The sequence below is a fragment of the Aythya marila genome (assembly GCF_965140915.1).
Source record: "Aythya marila genome assembly, chromosome: 2".
Taxonomy (NCBI): domain Eukaryota; kingdom Metazoa; phylum Chordata; class Aves; order Anseriformes; family Anatidae; genus Aythya; species Aythya marila.
Genome location: NC_139043.1, coordinates 22,686,589 through 22,705,511, shown reverse-complemented (window position 1 = coordinate 22,705,511; position 18,923 = coordinate 22,686,589). Strand labels below are relative to the sequence as shown.

At 34.3% G+C, this 18,923-nt stretch overlaps 1 protein-coding gene across 4 annotated transcripts in view; it reads left to right on the top strand.

Annotated features, from left to right (window-relative positions):
* The window catches only part of LOC309875124 (ATP-dependent translocase ABCB1-like), a 54,852-nt gene extending 36,671 nt beyond the window's left edge, over positions 1–18,181 (top strand). For 3 of the 4 annotated variants that reach the window (XM_082754192.1, XM_082754191.1, XM_082754193.1), the window contains exons 19-31: positions 636–818; positions 1,627–1,773; positions 2,114–2,218; positions 3,413–3,490; positions 4,367–4,450; positions 5,421–5,624; positions 9,113–9,213; positions 10,970–11,110; positions 11,673–11,829; positions 12,297–12,494; positions 13,867–14,073; positions 15,608–15,754; positions 16,556–18,181. In XM_082754192.1, the coding sequence (XP_082610318.1) occupies positions 636–818; positions 1,627–1,773; positions 2,114–2,218; positions 3,413–3,490; positions 4,367–4,450; positions 5,421–5,624; positions 9,113–9,213; positions 10,970–11,110; positions 11,673–11,829; positions 12,297–12,494; positions 13,867–14,073; positions 15,608–15,754; positions 16,556–16,762 (1,959 nt within the window). In that variant the 3' untranslated portion in view covers positions 16,763–18,181. Of the gene's footprint in view, positions 1–635; positions 819–1,626; positions 1,774–2,113; positions 2,219–3,412; positions 3,491–4,366; positions 4,451–5,420; positions 5,625–6,057; positions 6,216–9,112; positions 9,214–10,969; positions 11,111–11,672; positions 11,830–12,296; positions 12,495–13,866; positions 14,074–15,607; positions 15,755–16,555 lie in introns of those variants that run through there. The other variant, XM_082754194.1, reaches the window with a different exon arrangement.
* The last annotated feature ends 742 nt before the right edge of the window (positions 18,182–18,923 follow it).

The following is an 18,923-nucleotide window of genomic DNA, read 5'->3' as shown; positions in this document are numbered from 1 at the left end:
CAATAAGGAAAATAGGAAAAAGAAAGTAATACAAGCTGAAGGCAAATTTTAATCTAATTGCCATTATTACCCTCAGTAGTTGGTAGATATTTGTTCATTTTGCCAAAGACACTGGCAAAACTACCACCAAAAGTAAAGCTTTTTTCTAGATGTTCAAATTTTTCAGTCAAAATCTCTTTTCAACTTGTACCATTGTGAACTATTACATTTAAAGTCAAGAATTGTTTGCAGTGTTCTGCACTGGAGAGGAATCACTTTTTCTCACTTCATGGATAAACAGTGAGAATTCTCCCCTGAGAATTCTCAAAAAGATACTGAGATGGGTGTAAATGGTTCACACAATTTAAAACCCTGTTAGGAATTAATTCATACTTCTACTTCTCTGCCCTCCACCTAGTGTAAATATTTCCTTGACAGGTTTGATACCCATATATGAATCCAGCTCTGAAGATTGATATCTACTTAATAAAATACAATTTTTCATATTTGCTCATAGCATTATGCATTGTTCTGCCCCTATCTCTTTCCAGTGAATTGTGATTTTGGTTACCTTTACTTTGATTTCCTCATAATTTTGAAAGTTCAAAGTACTATATCCACAATTAATCTCAGTGTTATGTTTTTCCCTGTTTCAGACAATAGAAGCTGAAGATACATCATTGGAAAAAGGTGAGAATGCAGTCAGTGTCAAAAAAAGTGAGTCTGAACTGGAACAGGAAGAATCCTTAATGAAAGGTCTGAGAAGACGATCAACTCGCGGAAGCATGAAAAAAACAGGAGAAAAGAATGATGATGCTGATATGAAAAATAATTCACCTGTAAGTATCTTTGCAGAGCTGTTAGTGAACTTTAGTTTCTTCCTACTAAAGAATATTCATGATGCTGCTCTAGAAAGGTACAAGAAGAAAGAAGCATTTTCTAGCTTCTAGTGAAACAAATTAGATTTTTTCTAATTTTAAATAGCTTTTGACCGGTAGTATTCCTAACTTTCTAACTTTTGTTATCTCACCATGAACAATATGTACAAATGTACCCATGTACAAATAAAATGGGACTTTTAAAATCTATAGCTAGGATACATTTATTCTTGAAAATCACTTTGCTATAAATCAAAAATATATATATCTGTACAGCATACAGACATAGTATATATGGGTTAAACATTCATTTTTAGATTAGAAACAAAACATTTGCACTATCATACAACTCTTGCAACAGATCTGGAATATCAGAGGATTTTGTTCATACCTGCAGCAAATACTTTGCCATCAGTTATAAATTGCTCAATGGACAATTACTGGAATTAGACTAGTTATGAATTACACACAGGAATATGCTATGAATATGTTCAGTCACAACTAAACATTACCAAGAGTACTGATCAATAAAAATTACATAATTAAGCTAAAATGTTATGACAAGAATCACAGATATGTTTTAACAGCTCTTTGTTTGTAATATAAAGATTATAAAAATAAATGTTTAATGAGTTAATTATTTGTTATTAAAAAGTATATATTTTAGTTTTTCCTGAATGTATCCTGGGAGTAGGAAATCAAATATTAATAGTTCTTTTTGCCATATTTCTCCAAACACATACATATATATTTCCTAACCATTCTTTAGGATGAAGAACTACGTCCAGCTTCATTTTTGAAAATTATGAGTTTGAACAAAACTGAGTGGCCATACTTTGTAGCTGGAACTATCTGTGCAATTATCAATGGAGCTTTACAACCCGCATTTTCAGTCATATTTTCAGAAATTATAGGGGTAAGTTCAAATAAAGTATATAAAACTTATAAAATATAAAACTTATAAAACATGGCACATAAAACTTGTTTCTAATAAACCTAGGTCTTAAACAACCACTGAATTATGAAACTGAGGAGTGGATGAAGCACTGTTACAAAAAATCTTAAGAACTATATGTTTACAAAATCCTAAAAATCTTGTTACAAACTGATTTTTTCTTCTGATACCTCCAATAATTTGCAACATATACTCAATTTTTCAATGTATATAAATAAATATCAAAAATAGTTATGAGAAGTATGGGAATATTTTAGATTATTAGTTGTTTAAAAATGATATTTCAAATATTATTTTATAGATTTTTTCACAAACTGATAAGACGTATTTGAGAGAAAAGAGCAACTTATATTCACTGCTGTTTTTAGCACTTGGGATCATTTCCTTTTTTACTTTCTTTTTTCAGGTATGTACTTATATTTTATTTTAGCTTTATTATAATTGTTCTAGATTTGTTATATTTATCACATAAATTTATATTATTATATTTTTAGCTTTATTATATGTTGCACTATAATTTCTGGATATGTTTAATTTTGTATAATTTATAAATTATTCTGCACAGTGAGATGATAAAGTTTACTTGTAAGAGTAGCATAAATGTATATCTAGTCTGAACTTCTGATGGTGCATGTCCATCACAACCAAGGAGCAGGGGCTGGCACCTCTCTTTGTGCCTCCCCTCCTTGGCAGGCAGCTTCTCGGCCTCCTCGTCACACCAGACAGCCCAGGTGTCCCCAGCCTCTCCTGTTCACAGGCCTTCCAGCCCTTGTACAGCCTCAGTACCCCACTCTGGGTGCTGTCAGGTCCCTGAACATCCTTTTCTGTGGTGGAGCCCAGACCCGCACACAGCAGTCGAGGTGGGGCAGCACCAGCACTCAAATGCAGCGGGAGGGAGGATCACCTCTTCTGGCCGGCTGGCTGTGCTGTGCTAAGGGCACCCCAAAAATGGGGTTTGCCCTCCTGGCTGCCAGGGCATGCTGCTGGCTCTCACTGTGCCTGCTGCCACCGGCACCCCCAGGTCCCTTTCTGCTGAGCTGCTCCCAGCCACTCATGTATCTTCCAAAACTGTAAGCAGCATATTTCTTTGTTTATCTTGTTAAATTGTTTGATGTTAATAGTTAAACATATGTTCAATTCATTATAAAGCATTTGTTATGTGTTACTACCAATAGTTATGTCAGGTTGTATTAGGATCCCAGGAAAGAAACCGTAATTCCATTGGAGTCAATGGGAAATCTGCCATTGACCTCAGTGAACCCAGATTTCCCTATAAAGTCTTTAACCTGAAAGCCACCTGTTTAAATCTCACTTAGGTCAACTGTGATAAAAATGTAGTCAAAAGGTTCATTAGTGATCTTTTTCTTCAAGCATGCTGAGAAATATTGCTAGGCTGCCTTATTTCATTGAGAAATATAATAATTGAACATCTGTACTGTGAACCAATTGGATTTTATGAATGTTAAACCTAATTTTATGTTTTGTGTGATCATAACTGCAATAATTTGTATTTTGATATTGTAGAGACAATGTATCTAAAATATTGAATAAATACAAACAATCTAATTGTATGCTAAGCACTATAATTCTTCTCAAACAGGGTTTCACATTTGGCAAAGCTGGAGAAATTCTTACAATGAGACTTCGATTCATTGCATTTAAAGCAATGCTTAGACAGGTAAAGACAAATATTTTAATTTGCAGTATTTTAATAATAGTTAGTTGTACATCTCTAGAATATCTGTATTCTATTCTATTCTACCATGTTATGACTTGTCTACAAAGAAGATTTTTTTTCTAGTTTTGAAATCAATATTGTTAGTCACATGGGGTTCAGTAAAGTATCTGTAAAGAAAGTTCTTATATTGATTTAAGAGTCTTTTTATGTTCTCCTTGCAAAGCCTCAGCCTCACAGCCAAGTCGTTATGGCTTAACATTAACACCAGCCAAATTCCATGTGTTCAGATGCTTGCTCTCCTTTCTTGGTGCCTTTTCTCTCCAGTCATTCTATGATTACAGTATAAATCAAATGTTTGGTCTCGTGAATATGTTATTAGCTGTGTAACTAATGCCCAATCAAATGGCTTAGATCAGATAGAGTTTCAGTATGGGAGAAACAAGACAATGAATCAGGAGTTTTTACCTTTAAAATACTTTCCATTTAATCCATCTCCAAAGAGCTTCGCAGTTGTGAAGGAATGTGATTTAAGAGTCATCTCCCCCTGGAAGGTGCAGTTTCAATAGCTGTCCAGGAAGGTCTATTTTGGTTTGGGGAATTTCACAGGTGGCGCTCCTTCCTTCTCAGCAATGGCAGAATCATTCATCCTTTATTCATCAGATCATCCAAAAATATACACTTCTTCCTAGCATATTAATTATACAATGAAGGATTTAGACTTAAATATGCAGAAATGATGCACCAGGTATACAGAAGTGATGCACCAGGCAGACATACATGGTCTTCTGGCACTGAATTAGCTAGGTCTCAGTTTTACTTTCAGGTTTACATTAAATACATAAAATCTGGTCCTAAGAAAAATGCTTCTTATTGTAGGACATGGCCTGGTTTGATGATTCTAAAAACAGCACTGGAGCATTAACTACAAGACTTGCCAATGATGCCTCACAAGTGAAAGGTGTAAGTAAAATTTTGGTTTGAAATTTAATATTTGATTTAGTACGTAGTAAGGTTGGAGCAGGGATTTGACTGGTTGGTTCACAGTCTTGACTTTGACAACAAAAAAAATCTGCTATTAGTGATTATATGATAGCTGGTATGGAATGCATTGATGGGTGATTACTTACAACAGTGTAAGTAATATATGGTTACAAAACAATATCTGAGCAAAACTTCTTTCGGGAATACTGTGCTGTATTGTGATGTTCATTATTAAACAAATTCACCAGGAATTACTTTACCCAAAATATTCATATAAGTTTGTTGCTCTGTTTATATCAGACCTCTAATTTTTTTTAATTGTACAGATTCCTTATATATATATAAAAATAATAGACATAATAGCAATAAACTTGGAGATTCTTTAGAATTAATTTGTGGACTTTCAGAAATCATTGTATAATACAATGCTAAAGAGCACTGAATGAACTGTGCATACATGCTTAAATTACAAGACTGTATTTTTTTTTTCCTTTTTGTCTAGATGAAGTTAATTGCTTTTTTTTCTGAAGTGTTCTATCTCTGATATTATTTGCACAATATCAATTAAACATTTAATTTTCTTCTTCATTGGTCTCTGTGTTATGATATATAAGCTGTCTTCATGATCTGTGAAATGTGACACATTTTAATGTTTAGCTGTAAATATAAACATCTGACATGCTTAAAGTCTATTTAACTTTATAAACTGACTTTAGAAATTGCAGTGAAAATTTAAGTAATCAGAATATGGGGAGAGGAAAAAGTAATTGTGAACCAGATAATATTTTACAAAATAATTTAAGAAAATCCCATCTCAAAAAAAATGCAAAACTGCATTAAGAATTTCTAAATATTTTTTAGAAAATCAGAAATGATATGGGTGTAAATGTTTTCATGATCTGAGATGTTGATATTTTAGCAAAAAAAATGTCTTTTTTTCTTTCCCTAGGCAACTGGTGTCCGATTAGCATTAATTGCCCAAAACATAGCTAACCTGGGAACTGGAATTATTATATCATTAGTTTATGGCTGGCAACTGACCCTGTTACTTTTAGCGGTGGTGCCAATCATCGCAGTGGCAGGAATGATCGAAATGAAGATGTTGGCTGGGCATGCTAAAAAAGATAAAGTAGAGCTGGAAGCTGCAGGAAAGGTGGGTCTAGTGAATTTTATCTATTTTTGTGTAATATCAGTCATGTTTACCAAGCCACTGATAATGGATATATTGCTTCCAAATACAAAAGATATCATAATATGTAACTTCCAGAGATGGCCAGATTCTATAGTTACACTAGTAGGCCAACAGAACATAACAGCTCTTCAATAATAAGTGAAGGCTTATATAATTAACTGATAGTTATTTTTGTAATTGATAAACCCCAGAATATGCTAAGCACTGCTCAGGAACATTCTTTTTCCTGTCGTGATCGTCTCCTGTTTTCCTTATTTTGCAGCACTCTTCATTTTGACATTCTTTTTTTCTTTTCATTTTCTTGCCTCCTGTTTTCAGCATGTCATCTGTCTTATCTATATTATACTGCTCTTTTTATTTTCTTTGTTTTCTTTCCTCTTACTAATGCTTGCAGGGATAATATGTGTATATCCACTGGTTTCTGAATCTGTCTGCTATACATTTGTTTCTTGAATGGAAGAGGAAGATGAAAGTTGAAAAACAAGAAAGCTAGGCTTTTGTTTAAGAAATTAGAGGAAGGCGTTTAATGTCACTTCATTCCAAAAATCCTTTTGGGACAGAACAACTATTTCATCGCTTCCCTGGTATTTACTTTCTTCAAGGTAAAACTTTTGTAATCTTCCTTTGTATGTCTTACTGTTTTCAAAAGTTGTTGAGAAGAGTCATTTATCTAAGGACAGGCATATGGTATTAATCTTCAGATTAAATGTATGTGTCTGCAGACATGCTAGCAGTATAATGTTCCCACAGTTATTGGAGATGCCAGGGTATCAGAGACCTCCAGCTGCCATTTCAGAAGCATATGGGTCTACTCTGTGTTCTGTGTCATGTCTGCTACAGCTTTCCCAAATGTTCTGGGTATCCTAGAGCATCTTTGATGGCAAAATACACCTACATGTGGGCGACTGAATTTTGCTCCTACCCACTTCAATTAATGATCCTGGAGAAAGAGGCTATGTGAATTGGTGGCTTAGACACTTAAAGACAGGTGTCTTAACCTGGATCTGAATCCCCCTAGTAACTCCTATTTACTGAATTTATTTTATTTCCCTCCATCACGTCTGTCAGTTAAGTTGTTCAGAAACGTCTTTGGCCCTCCATATCAACAGGAAATTCTGTGTAATGATGGACATGGGCTTTTAAGTATAAGCCAAAGAATGCATTTCCTTTCCTTTTTCTTCTGCTTCTTCTTTCTAATTGTTGTGCATTTATTTATTTATTTATTTGTTTGTTTTAAGATATGACAGGAAAAAGATTGATAATTCTTGAAATCAGTCCTGGAGAATTTCCTCATTTACCAGACTGTGAAAACATTAGCACAGGTGGTACAAAAACTAATGATTTTTGTCAGTGCTTGAGAAAATACTTAGTTTTCTTAGCAGTGTATGAGTTTTCCCTCTCAGGGCAAGCAAGCACTAGACCACAGGCATTTTGTTCAATTACAAGAATATATAAAATCAGTTTTCTTCAGTGAAAACAGGGTTTTACCTGGACAATTTGCTTTCTGAAAAATCTTGCTAAACTTGTGTTACTAAGAATACTACATGACTACTCCTTTGAATCTTGATGAGACAATATAACTAAGAAGAATAAAATCTATTTCATTTCTTTGTTATCATTAGCATTGTGTATTACATTCAAATCAATAAATTTTTTATAGCAAATTGTCAAACACAAGTTATACATGTAGTATCCTGAGGCTATCAGACAATTATATCCTTATATTTTAGGACAAAGATAATAGTACTGCAGTTTTAAAGTCTGTGGTAATAGTTCATGGGGAAAAAAAAATGCTTCCAGGTCTGTATTTTGATTTATATTAGATATAAGTAGTGGGGTACTGAGGTTATTTGCTCTCCTGCTTTAAACTGCAGGCATCTGAACTGTATGGTGACATAAGATAAATCCAGTGTCCTATGAGGCATAATATACAGAATCACTTTTCAGAACAAAATTTCATTCTGTTACAATACAATAACTTTTTAGAAGTGCTTATGCTTCACCCTGAAGCTTCTATCCTGCTTTTGGCATGAGTCCTCTGTTTAGAAATCTTTGCACAGAACAAGAACATTGCAGGCACAACCTGGAAATGGACGGGGTTCAGGGAACTAGCTCCAGAGAAACACAGTGTTTCAAAGCACTGGTTCTCAAAGAGCTTTATGAAAAATGTAAGCCATATAATGCAGCAAATGTAGTAACAGTAACATACAGAATAAATGCATATCTATGCTTTCTAAAATTCAATATAAAATAATGTTACTATTGAGCTTGAAGTTTTAAGATGTTAAAAATATTATCAGTCTGTTAGGGAAAAAAATAAAAAAATAAAAAAAAATCCCATGGTCTCAGATATTGAGTTGCAAAGAATCAGGGGCCTCACTACGCCAGTGGGGAAACCCCAAGCATAAATAGAAATTCAGTGCTGAAAATCACTTGCTGTGAATTTGTATAATATTTACACAAATGAGAGAGATCTGCTACCTATCAGACCATCCTATCCATCCTTAGAAATGAGGCTGCTGGGCAACTGAATAGAACCTAGGTGTTTAACACCATTTGAGATGCATTAGGTTAGGGTACTGAAGACTTCTATCCATATAGGATTGTCAGATATAATACAGTATGTGTGAGAATCCTTGCCCTCTCAGCAATAGCAGTTGAGGCTGCCTGGAATGCCCAACACACCATTGCACTGGAGGCAGTATGTGGGTCATGGACTCAAGCCCATTGTTTCAAGCAGAGGTAAATAGAGCACTAGCTCTGGTGTCTAAGATGTGTTTATTCCAGATGTTTCCTACTGTCCGTTTCTAAGAATTGTCTTCTACTACATGCATTTGGACTGAATTGACCATACAGCTTTCTAGCCTCACTGTGTGGCCATTGAAGAAGACTTTATGGGCACCTACATAGATGCAAGAGATTACATAAAGGCCTTAATTCAATTGCTCCCATCTAGGTGTCCATTGCCTTGAAAAGTTTCTAGATACCTTTGTGTGTGCAAATGACTCAAGTCTGAAGAATCTGAAAGTTTAAAGAAGATGTTATTGATGAGATCAAATATTTACTGCTGAGATCTAAGTTAAGCCCTTGACATATAAATAACCCAGACATTCATATAATACAGTCCACATTTAGTGGACTCAAAGTTGAATGTTAAACTGCCATTTTTCTCATCTAATATCCATAATTGTCACTGGTGTCCAGCAGGTTTCACCACCTGTTTGGAGAACACTAGAGTAATCTTATCAGAAAATCCTGAGTATCATCTGAAAATCTCGCCAACATAAAAATAAAAAAGTAAAAAATTACTTTTGATATGAAAGGTCAATGATTTTAATAACAATTATAAAAATTATCAAACTATACTCTAGTAGACTTCTATTAAATTACAATAAGGAACCACAACATGATCTTAACTTCCAGTTAAAACATTTGTGTTTCTATTGCAGATTGCCACAGAAGCCATAGAAAATATTCGAACTGTTGTTAGTTTGACCAGAGAAAGAAAATTTGAATATATGTATGGAGAACATTTGCATGTACCTTACAGGTATAAAAAGAAAGAAGTAAAGTAAAGAATGCTAACTATATTTTAATTATAGAATAAATTACAAATATTTACTTGTACTAGCAATTTTTGTTAGAGTTATTTATTTAGGGTATTCTCACCTTAAAGTTACTGACAAGATTTTGATTTTTTATTAACAAAGGCTGTCACTAGAAAACATAGTAGTTTGTGTACTTTGATTAATTAATTTTCTGTGGTAATATTGGTATCTTCTACAGAAATATCACTTGGTTTGAAAAAAAAAATTAGTTTTAAGTAAACTTTGGAAGTCATCTAATCCAACCTCCAACCTAAGAAGTTTCAGGTATTTAATTAAAATCTTTCTATGCAAATTGAGTATTTCATTATGCCACTTCTGAAAGCTTGAATAGGATTGAAAACATTTAAATAATTACTTACTGGTTTGTGACTAAAAAAAAAAACAAAAACTCCTTGAACTAAGATAAAATTAAAAAGTCTTAAAATGAAACAAACAAACAAACAAAAGATATCGTCAACTAAACTTTTATTTGTTCTATGATGAAATGTTAAAATGTTTAATTCTCACATAGCCATGAGAAAAGTGAAGGAAGTGACAGCATATGTGATAGGAGACAAACAAGAAGGGATGTTTCTAATACACCTGCCATAATAATTGAGGTTTATCTAACAACCTGTGAAAGAAGATATTCAACCTATATCCAACAAATTGCAGGACAGTACCTAACCATTCTCAGGATTTACATTTAAGGGATTTCTCCAAGACATTCATCTTAATGTTGTTGTACTAAGTATCGTCAACTTTTTCTTCAGGAAACAGGACATGTTTTTCAGTTAAAGTTTCAGTGCATGTTTAACCACTGATTGGTGAAAGCATTTGTATTTTATAAAAACTGAGCTTAGGTCTTCTGTTATCTCAGATGAATGCACAAATAAGCTATATAAAGGAGAAGTCACAACAGCCTCTCTATCAAAAAAGCATACCTGTGAATCTGGCTCCTGTTTTTTTGTTTTGCTTTTTTATTTTTTTTAATTTTTATTTATTTATCTATTTATTTATTTTCTTCTCCAGAAGGAAACATACAGTTGAGACCTAGGAATGGTATCAATATAATTAAAATCTTTTATTTCTTTTAACTGGTAAAAATTTATATTAATCAAAAATTTTCTCTCTGCCTTATTTTAGATAAAGGCATAGTTTTATCATCCAAAATCTCATTTCTGCATCATACATGCAGGCTTAATCTTACCTGAGAGAGGAATTTTAACTGCTTAAATTGAAAAGAAACAGATTTGCAAGTATATAATATTGCAAAAGGTTCAACACCTTTGTTACATAGTTAACCTAAAATTGCAAGTAAAGAAAAAACATCACAAAAATTTGGCTTTAGATGAAGGTGAGCTAACAATTCTGATCTTTACTTTTTTTTTTTTTTTTTTTTTTTTTTTATGTAATGCAGTAGTAATGGTCTGAACTGTAAAGTGTTTTAACACTCAAACTATGAGATGGTAAGGTAATAGTCATAGCAGCTAAGGTGTCACCTTTTTTTACACCAATATTCCCAACTGTTCTTGGAAGTAAATAAAATTCTGGAAACAAAACTAACTTGGACGCAGTCTAATAGGAGATTACACTATTTAAGCAAGAGTGCAGTTTCGTTCAAGGCAGCACCATCTGAAGTCAATTCACTGTTTTTTTGCATACTAAGACTTTAGTACAATTGCACATTTTTATGAAAATATGCATTCTTTCTTACAGAAATTCTGTGAAGAAGGCACATATATTTGGATTTTGTTTTGCCCTTTCCCAAGCAATGATGTTTTTTACCTATGCTGGCTGTTTCCGGTTTGGTGCCTATCTAGTGGTAAATGGACACATGAAACCTAATAGTGTATTTTTGTAAGTATCTCTTTTGCAATATTTTTTCTGTCAGTTCAAAGATTTTTGTTTGCTACATAAAGATCTCAAGAACCTATGCTATGAGAAAATAGGCAGATTTTTCTTCTTCTTTACTTAAATGCAGTGACAGTGTATTACAAAGCACATTGTCACTTGATACTTTAAAAACGAATCACTGTCTCCCAAGGGTCATTGAACTGTAGAGGGAAACCACAGCAATAGTAGAATTATACCAATGTTGCTGTTCATTGACCACTTTCCTCCTTGTCCCAGTTGAGATTCAATAGTTAACTAGTATTAATAATTAAATAAATTAGTGTTAATAAGTAAAGAAAACACTGAATTTTGAATGGAAGCTTGCTTATCTCGCTTCATTAAAAGAGGGTAAAAACAAACTTCTAGAACTAAATGAGTAATTAAAGTTATAATAGGTGGTTACTACTTTATTCTTTTTAAATTTAACCTCCTTTTTCTCCAGTAAAAGAAAAAGTTGACTGCAGTCCCATTTCCATTGTTTCTTTCTCCATTGTCTATTAAGCTTTGTTTCTTATTTCTTTTACAGAGTGTTTTCAGCTGTTGTATTTGGTGCAATGGCACTCGGACAAAGCAGCTCTTTTGCGCCAGACTATGCCAAAGCCAAGATATCAGCAGCCCACTTGTTTGTGCTATTTGAAAGAGTACCCTTAATAGACAGTTACAGTGAGGAAGGAGAAAAGCCTGTAAGTAAGCAATGTGTAATGGACAATATTATTTATTGACACTATGGACTCTTCTTTAAACTTATTTTCCTTCTCCTTCTGACTGCCTCCTTATCTCAGTGTGTTCTTGACACTTTACCCAAACACAACATGGGCCCAGTTCTCTATTGTGAGACCAGTTATTACCCCACACTGTCTTAAAGGTTACTTGTTTTGAAAATCTGGTCTTAAGTTACAACTCATCTGGAATTCAACCAGCAGAATTACAAGCATTTTCAAAAATAATTCAGTGCTATACTTTGATTTTATATTTTCATAAAGATTCAGACCACAGAGCTATAGTCAGCATTGCAGCAAATGCAAAACCCTACAGATTTCAGTGGGAAGAAAAAAAAAAAAAAAAAGATGACTTCTACAATTCTATTTGAATTATTTGCCATCTGTAAAATTTTCTTAAAGATCTAACAGTGATACTGTTTCAATTATAGGAAACATTTGGGGGAAACACAACGATCAAAGATGTGAAATTTAACTACCCAAACAGACCAGAGGTCAGAATCCTCCAAGGTTTGAATCTAAAAGTAGAAAAAGGACAAACACTTGCTCTTGTTGGTAGCAGTGGATGTGGAAAGAGCACTGTTGTTCAGCTGCTTGAGAGATTTTATGATCCACTCAGTGGAGAAATTGTAAGTATTTTTGTGAAAATATGTCAATATGTTAAGTGAAGGTATGTTTATTTTATGTGATGTGATAAAGTATAACAGATACTTTGAGTCCTTCTAAAAATATTTTTAATGCTAAAGACATTGTTTGGGTTCTTTTGTATAAATGTGATGATGTGATATAATGAAAAAAGTCCCAATTACCCACTTTATATTGAATTAATGAAATAAAATCTCTGTGGTAAAAATATGCCCAATCCACAGCCTAATAATGGCAGTGGAAATAATGCTTTGAATTCAGAATGAATTACCTAAGGTTTTAAAGCACTATGTTAAAACACTTTAAAGGTTATTAAATATGTATAACTACTACTGTATAATATAGTAATAGAATTTTCCATCTGTGTTCTTTCCTAAAACAGTGAACATTGATGAAAATCACTTTTACCATCATTTTTACTTGTCAGAAGTATCTTTCAGAGTATAACCACTTACCAAGTGCTAGATGTTCATAAATGTTTTTAATAGTTTTGATTTGAAATTTGTCTAGTTTCCTGCACTACTCATATGGCAACTTTGCAATTACTTTTCCATTTTACACTATCACTTATTGCCAGCTTCTCTTTGATGTTAATGTGCTCAGAGATACTGGGTCTCCTGGTACATTTGTGGTCAGATTGATAAGAATGGTATATTTACGAAACTGATCTACTCAGTTAAAAAAAATATATATATATATATGTGTGTGTGTGTGTGTGTGTTGGTGTTTATCTAACAGACAATGATAACTGAGTAGCAAAATTTAGCAGAAGGGCTGCAGAGTTGTCAAGAAAAAAAAAAAGGCAGCAAACGACATCTTCAGGACATCTCCAGCAGTAAATTACTCCACTGTCAGGCATCACATCACCGTTAAATTTAGGATTGTATGCATACTCAGTTTAGAAATGTACGAATGAATGAATCCAAGTCCTTTTTTTTTTTTTTTTTTTTTTTTTTAAATGGAATACTACTGCCCATCTGTTCCTTTATTGGGAACATATATGCAAAATAAAAGAAAGTTTTTTTCCATGGAAGGAAGAAATGAAAGAACTTTATTCAAAGTTCTTTGAAGCAGCCCCAGCATATTCTATCTTTTGCTGTCTTCAAAATCCTGATGAAATCTTGAAGCAAAGAAAAGAACTGAGAAAGCAGAAGGGACTATAATCTCCTGTATATAACAGTCATTAGAAAAATTGAGGATCTCCTTGAGGAGAAGGAGGGGAAGGAATTATGTGGGCTCTCAATCTGGTATCTATAAGGAAAGAGCTGCAATTGCACAATTTGTGTGTGTGTGAATGTGCAGTCTCAAATACGCATATGTCCATGTGATTGAAATTTAAAATGTTTGATTTCTCAGGTGTTTGATGACAAAAATGCAAAGACAGTAAATATCCAGTGGCTTAGATCTCACATTGGTATCGTCTCCCAAGAGCCAATCCTGTTTGACTGCACTATTGCTGAAAACATCGCATATGGAGATAACAGTCGGGAAGTACCACATGAGGAAATTGTTAGCGCAGCAAAAGAAGCCAATATTCATTCTTTCATTGACTCTCTGCCAGATGTAAGTTATACTTTTTTTCTCCTACTCAGAACTGGAGAGGACCTGTGGTGAAGAAAAATTGCATCCATTTGTGATTTCCTGAGATGCAATAATTCTCTGAGATTCCCTGATCTTATCTTTTTTAATCATATTTACCATACTTTTTTCTTTTTCTTTTTTTTTTTCTTTTTTTTCTGGGAGACTCCATTGTCAGGTGGAGAGCTGAACTTTTAAGATATCAGAAAAACAACCAAACAGCTTAATTATAGCTAATCGAGAGCTGGAAGTCTGTTGTTTATTTTCTTGCTTTTTTTAAGTCAATAATTTCTTTTTAAGCTCCTTTTTATCTTAAGTATATGCAGAAGATGCAGCTAGACTGACAAAGATTCTTATGCAAATCAGATTAATCATATGTGTTTCTTACAGTTATACATAGTCAGAATTTACATTTCTAATATTCTTACAATTCAAAAATGACTAAGAAGGTATTTCATATACATCTTACCAACACATGTAAGAATGAATATTCTGTTTCAAATGTCTCTTGTGCACAGACTTTAGTCCCAGACAGTTACCGTCAAGATATATCTACAAATAAGTATACAAAAGGCTAAACATTTAATGACATTTACCCTGAATTTTTATCTAACTTTACATAAACCATGACTTGGGAACTTCCTACGACAGAAGATGTTTTATTATTTAATGGTTTTCAACTGATTTTTCTTCTATAAGTCTGACAAATCATTTTTTAATGTATGTCAAGTTGTAGTTTCCAAAACTTCCCAAAGCAAGGAGTTTGCCAGCTTAATTGCAAGCTGTATAAAGTAATATATGTGCAGCTTAACTTCAAGTCACCAAGGTGCTTTTTGCTTTGCTTGAAAAAAAAATACAGCAGTGAAAACTCTTTTCTTTTTTTTGCCGATCGTTTTTAGTTTCTAATGACTCTTATCAGATCTGCTGTTTCCAAAACTGTGTAAAGAAATTTTGTGATATATAATGCTGTCTCATAAAATTTTGGTGCTTTCTACAACAAAATATGTAAAATACCACAGACTATGACCTACATGAGTTTGTCCAGAGGCTTGACCAATCCACCCTGAGATATCTAAATTAAAAATATAACTGTCCAAAGCCATAGTACACATATATAGTTATAGTGTATAAATATCTATGTCTATATAAAGCACATAATTTGCCCTTTAACTGATACATCTTATACATTATTATTTTTTCAGGATGAATAAGTATGGTTTAGAATAACTGGTTAGGAGTGTTTAAGGTCAGGTTTTATCCCCAGTCATAGACTTTCTGGTGTCCTATCTCCTGACTGAGAATAGTGTTGCTCTCCAACATTGCAGGTGTCATTGCTTTAAGAAGTCTCCTAGCGAACAATCTGTAGATATGTGGTGGATAGCTGTTTTGGTCATCTTGTTTCAGAGAGATGTTGTCAGGGAGTACACAGTTTATAGATGGCTGTTGGCAGGGTCAATATGCTTGAATAAATTTGAGATTGATTTGCATTCATATACTGAACTTTATGTATTGTTTCTAGAAATACAATACCCGTGTAGGAGACAAGGGAACTCAGCTTTCTGGTGGTCAGAAACAACGCATCGCTATTGCCCGAGCTCTTGTACGTAAGCCCCAAATTCTGCTACTGGATGAAGCTACATCTGCCTTGGACACAGAAAGTGAAAAGGTAACTTGGTTGTGGGGTGGGAATGGAATCTAAACACATTTGCATTGTGATTATTGTTTTCATTCCCACAGATCAAAGCCCAAAGCTGGAAATATGTTATTTTATGTAAATCACATATGTATACTACTGATAAACAATATAAAGGTCCTACTCCTCACAAAATACCATTCTCTTCATAACTTTATGGCAGTAAGCAGATTGAAGTAGCAGTGAAGAAAACATTTCTCTGCCTGTAATTCTTTAGGCTTCAATTGGAAATGGTAGTCAAAATTGAACCAGGAGAAACAAATTTCAGAAACTGAAGAGTTTGAGGATACTGCCAGAAACCAATTGCTGACTTAATTCCCGTATATAATTAATCAGTCATGGAAGGGATCTCTGGAGGTCAAACCTCCTCTTCACACAAGGGTCTATACTGAATTCAAAACAGGTGGCTTATTGCTGTGTCCAAGAAGGTCCTTGAAAACCTCCAAAGAGATTCAACATGCTCTCTTGGGTCCCTATTACAATACATAACCATCCTTGCAGTAAATGTTTTCTTATATCCAGTCAGAACCTCCCTGAACAATCTATGACTGTTTTCTCTTCTTCTCCCACCATGCATATCAATAACGTGCTTGGTGGCACGTTGTTGTCTTAGCTATCACGATATCATTTGTTATAACAGTTTTGACTACTTGCCAATACAGACTGAATCTAAAACAAGAAGCTAAACCCACAGATACCCCCTTTCTCTCAGTACAGCAGTTTAAGTACTACAACTGCTTGAGTAATTAACCTTTTGGTTTGTTCATTGTGCAGATTGTCCAGGAAGCGCTGGATAAAGCCAGGGAAGGTCGCACCTGCATCGTGATAGCTCACCGCCTGTCCACCATCCAGAATGCTGACAAGATTGCCGTGATCCAGAACGGCAAGGTCGTAGAGCAAGGGACTCATCAGCAGCTCCTGGCTGAAAAAGGCATCTACTATTCTCTGGTCAATGTTCAAAGTGGGTCGTGCAACATGTAAATTAAAGGCAGTGCTTATCTCTGAAGTGTCACTGTAATTATTTCAACACTACATTAGTATTACTAGCCAGTCTTGATACTTCTTCCTCCAAAACAAATCACCTTTTATAAATCCTATGAAAACAACAAATAATAAGTGAATTTGTACCAGTTTCTCCTTACCAGCTTTCATTATGCAAACTGCTTTACTACCTGGCCAAAGCAGAGACCTATTACACCTATAAAAGTAGAAGCATGCTGAGCCAAATTTAATTATTAGCTTGCTTTGAACTCTAGCTAATCTAGGTATTCAGGCAGGTCTGGTATACAGTATGTAATCATGTTTGTACTCATTAGAAACCATATTGCTACTGCTAGGAACAAGCCTTCAGCCTTATCCTCACTGTGCCTTATGCTGACTGTGTAGGACTCCAGTTCTGTCCTATTAGGCTCATTATCAATTTATGAGATCTTGAAGGTCAGCTGAAGCTTGATGCCAGATGTTTTTTGTTATGATGTGGAGCTGTAGTCTGGGATGGATGACTGCAAAAGTCTTGAAAATATGAGCACAGGTTGAAAACAAAGGTCCCAGAACTATAAGTACCTCACTGATGGTCAGTTACTAGTCATTGAAGAATTATGACTTTAAGAGCTGGGAAAGGACTGCTTTAAATATAATACAGAAAAAAAGCAGAAGATAAGAAATTATAATTACACAGCATCAGCTCTGTGACATTGTATATTAATTGCTAATTTAGGATATGACTATTAAGGTCTAACTGTTTTTAATATGTAGTAACAGCAATTAATAATTATTAAGAACTAACCATTAGCAATGTGTATTGTTAATGAATAACTGCAGTAAAGTTTTGTTTTAAAGTTTAAAACTGGCCTGATTAATCAGTCTTTCATGCTTCCGTCACAGCAATTTCTGATTCCCTGAGATTTTTAAGTATGATTTGTCTATCTACACGTAGATACTTATGCACACAAACTGCTGATACAATTAAGCTGATGAATGTACTAATAACACTCTCCAGAATGCTGATTAATGCAGTTTCATTGTATTAATCTTGAATCACTTACCTGTTTTCTTGTGTGCCTGTATGAATGAACTCCAATTTGATGAACAATTTTGTTTCCTATTACCTGAAACAATAAGGTTCTCATCCATGAGTGGGAACCATGGATGAGAGAACCATGAGACTCTTGGTCTGTACTACAACAGTAGTAAGTTACACTTGCAGTTGCAAGAAGGGAATTGATAATCCTTAGCATTATAATTTGAGGATTCGAGCAAAAATATAATTGGATTAAATACTTATTTAAAACAAACAAACAAACAAAAACTAGTTATTTGTGGGTTTTGATTTTTTGATGATAAGATTTTGCATATTTGGATTAGGAATCACAGAACAGTTAAGGTTGGAAGAAACCTCTAGACATTATTTAGTACAACCCCTGCTCATGCAGGGTCACCCAGAGCGGGTTGCCCAGGGCATCTTCTGGAAATCTCTCTGGGCAACCTGTGCCAGTGCTCAGTCACATGCACAGTAAAGTGTTTCCTGATGTTGAGAGAGAACCTCCTGTATTTCAGTTTGTGTCCATTGACTCCTCTCCTGGCACCAGCAACCACTGAAAAGAACCTGACTGTCTTTTTCGCTTCTCCCTTCAGGTATTTGTACATGTTGATAGGATACCCCCTGGAGTGATCTAAGAGTCTCTTGACACCCTCATATATATATATCATTATTCTGAAGTAATACGCCTTTCTTCACCTGTCTAGGTTCTGTTGAGTGTTTGCAACAGTTGCAAACACCTACACTAGTTACTTTTCTGGAAGAACATAATGTGGAAGTCTTTTTTCATGCATTCCTTGCATCATCTTTCTGCCTCTTACCTTGTTAGCTTTGGAGCAAAACTTCAGAGAATTATCAACATTGACACCTCCTCTGCAATCCTAATAACTTTTCAAGCACGTGCCACTGATTGTTGGAAAAATGAAGCAAGTAAGTTCAACAGTCTGACAGGCCTCCTGCTGGTATTCAAAAGAGTGCTCCCAAAATAAACTGTTTTAGGTCTAGGTGGCTTTTCCTACTGCATTCTGTGTGTTGAGTACTAGTACCATATTGTGCAACATTCATGAACACACTTAACCCCTACAAGGGCAATTGGCTGTACTT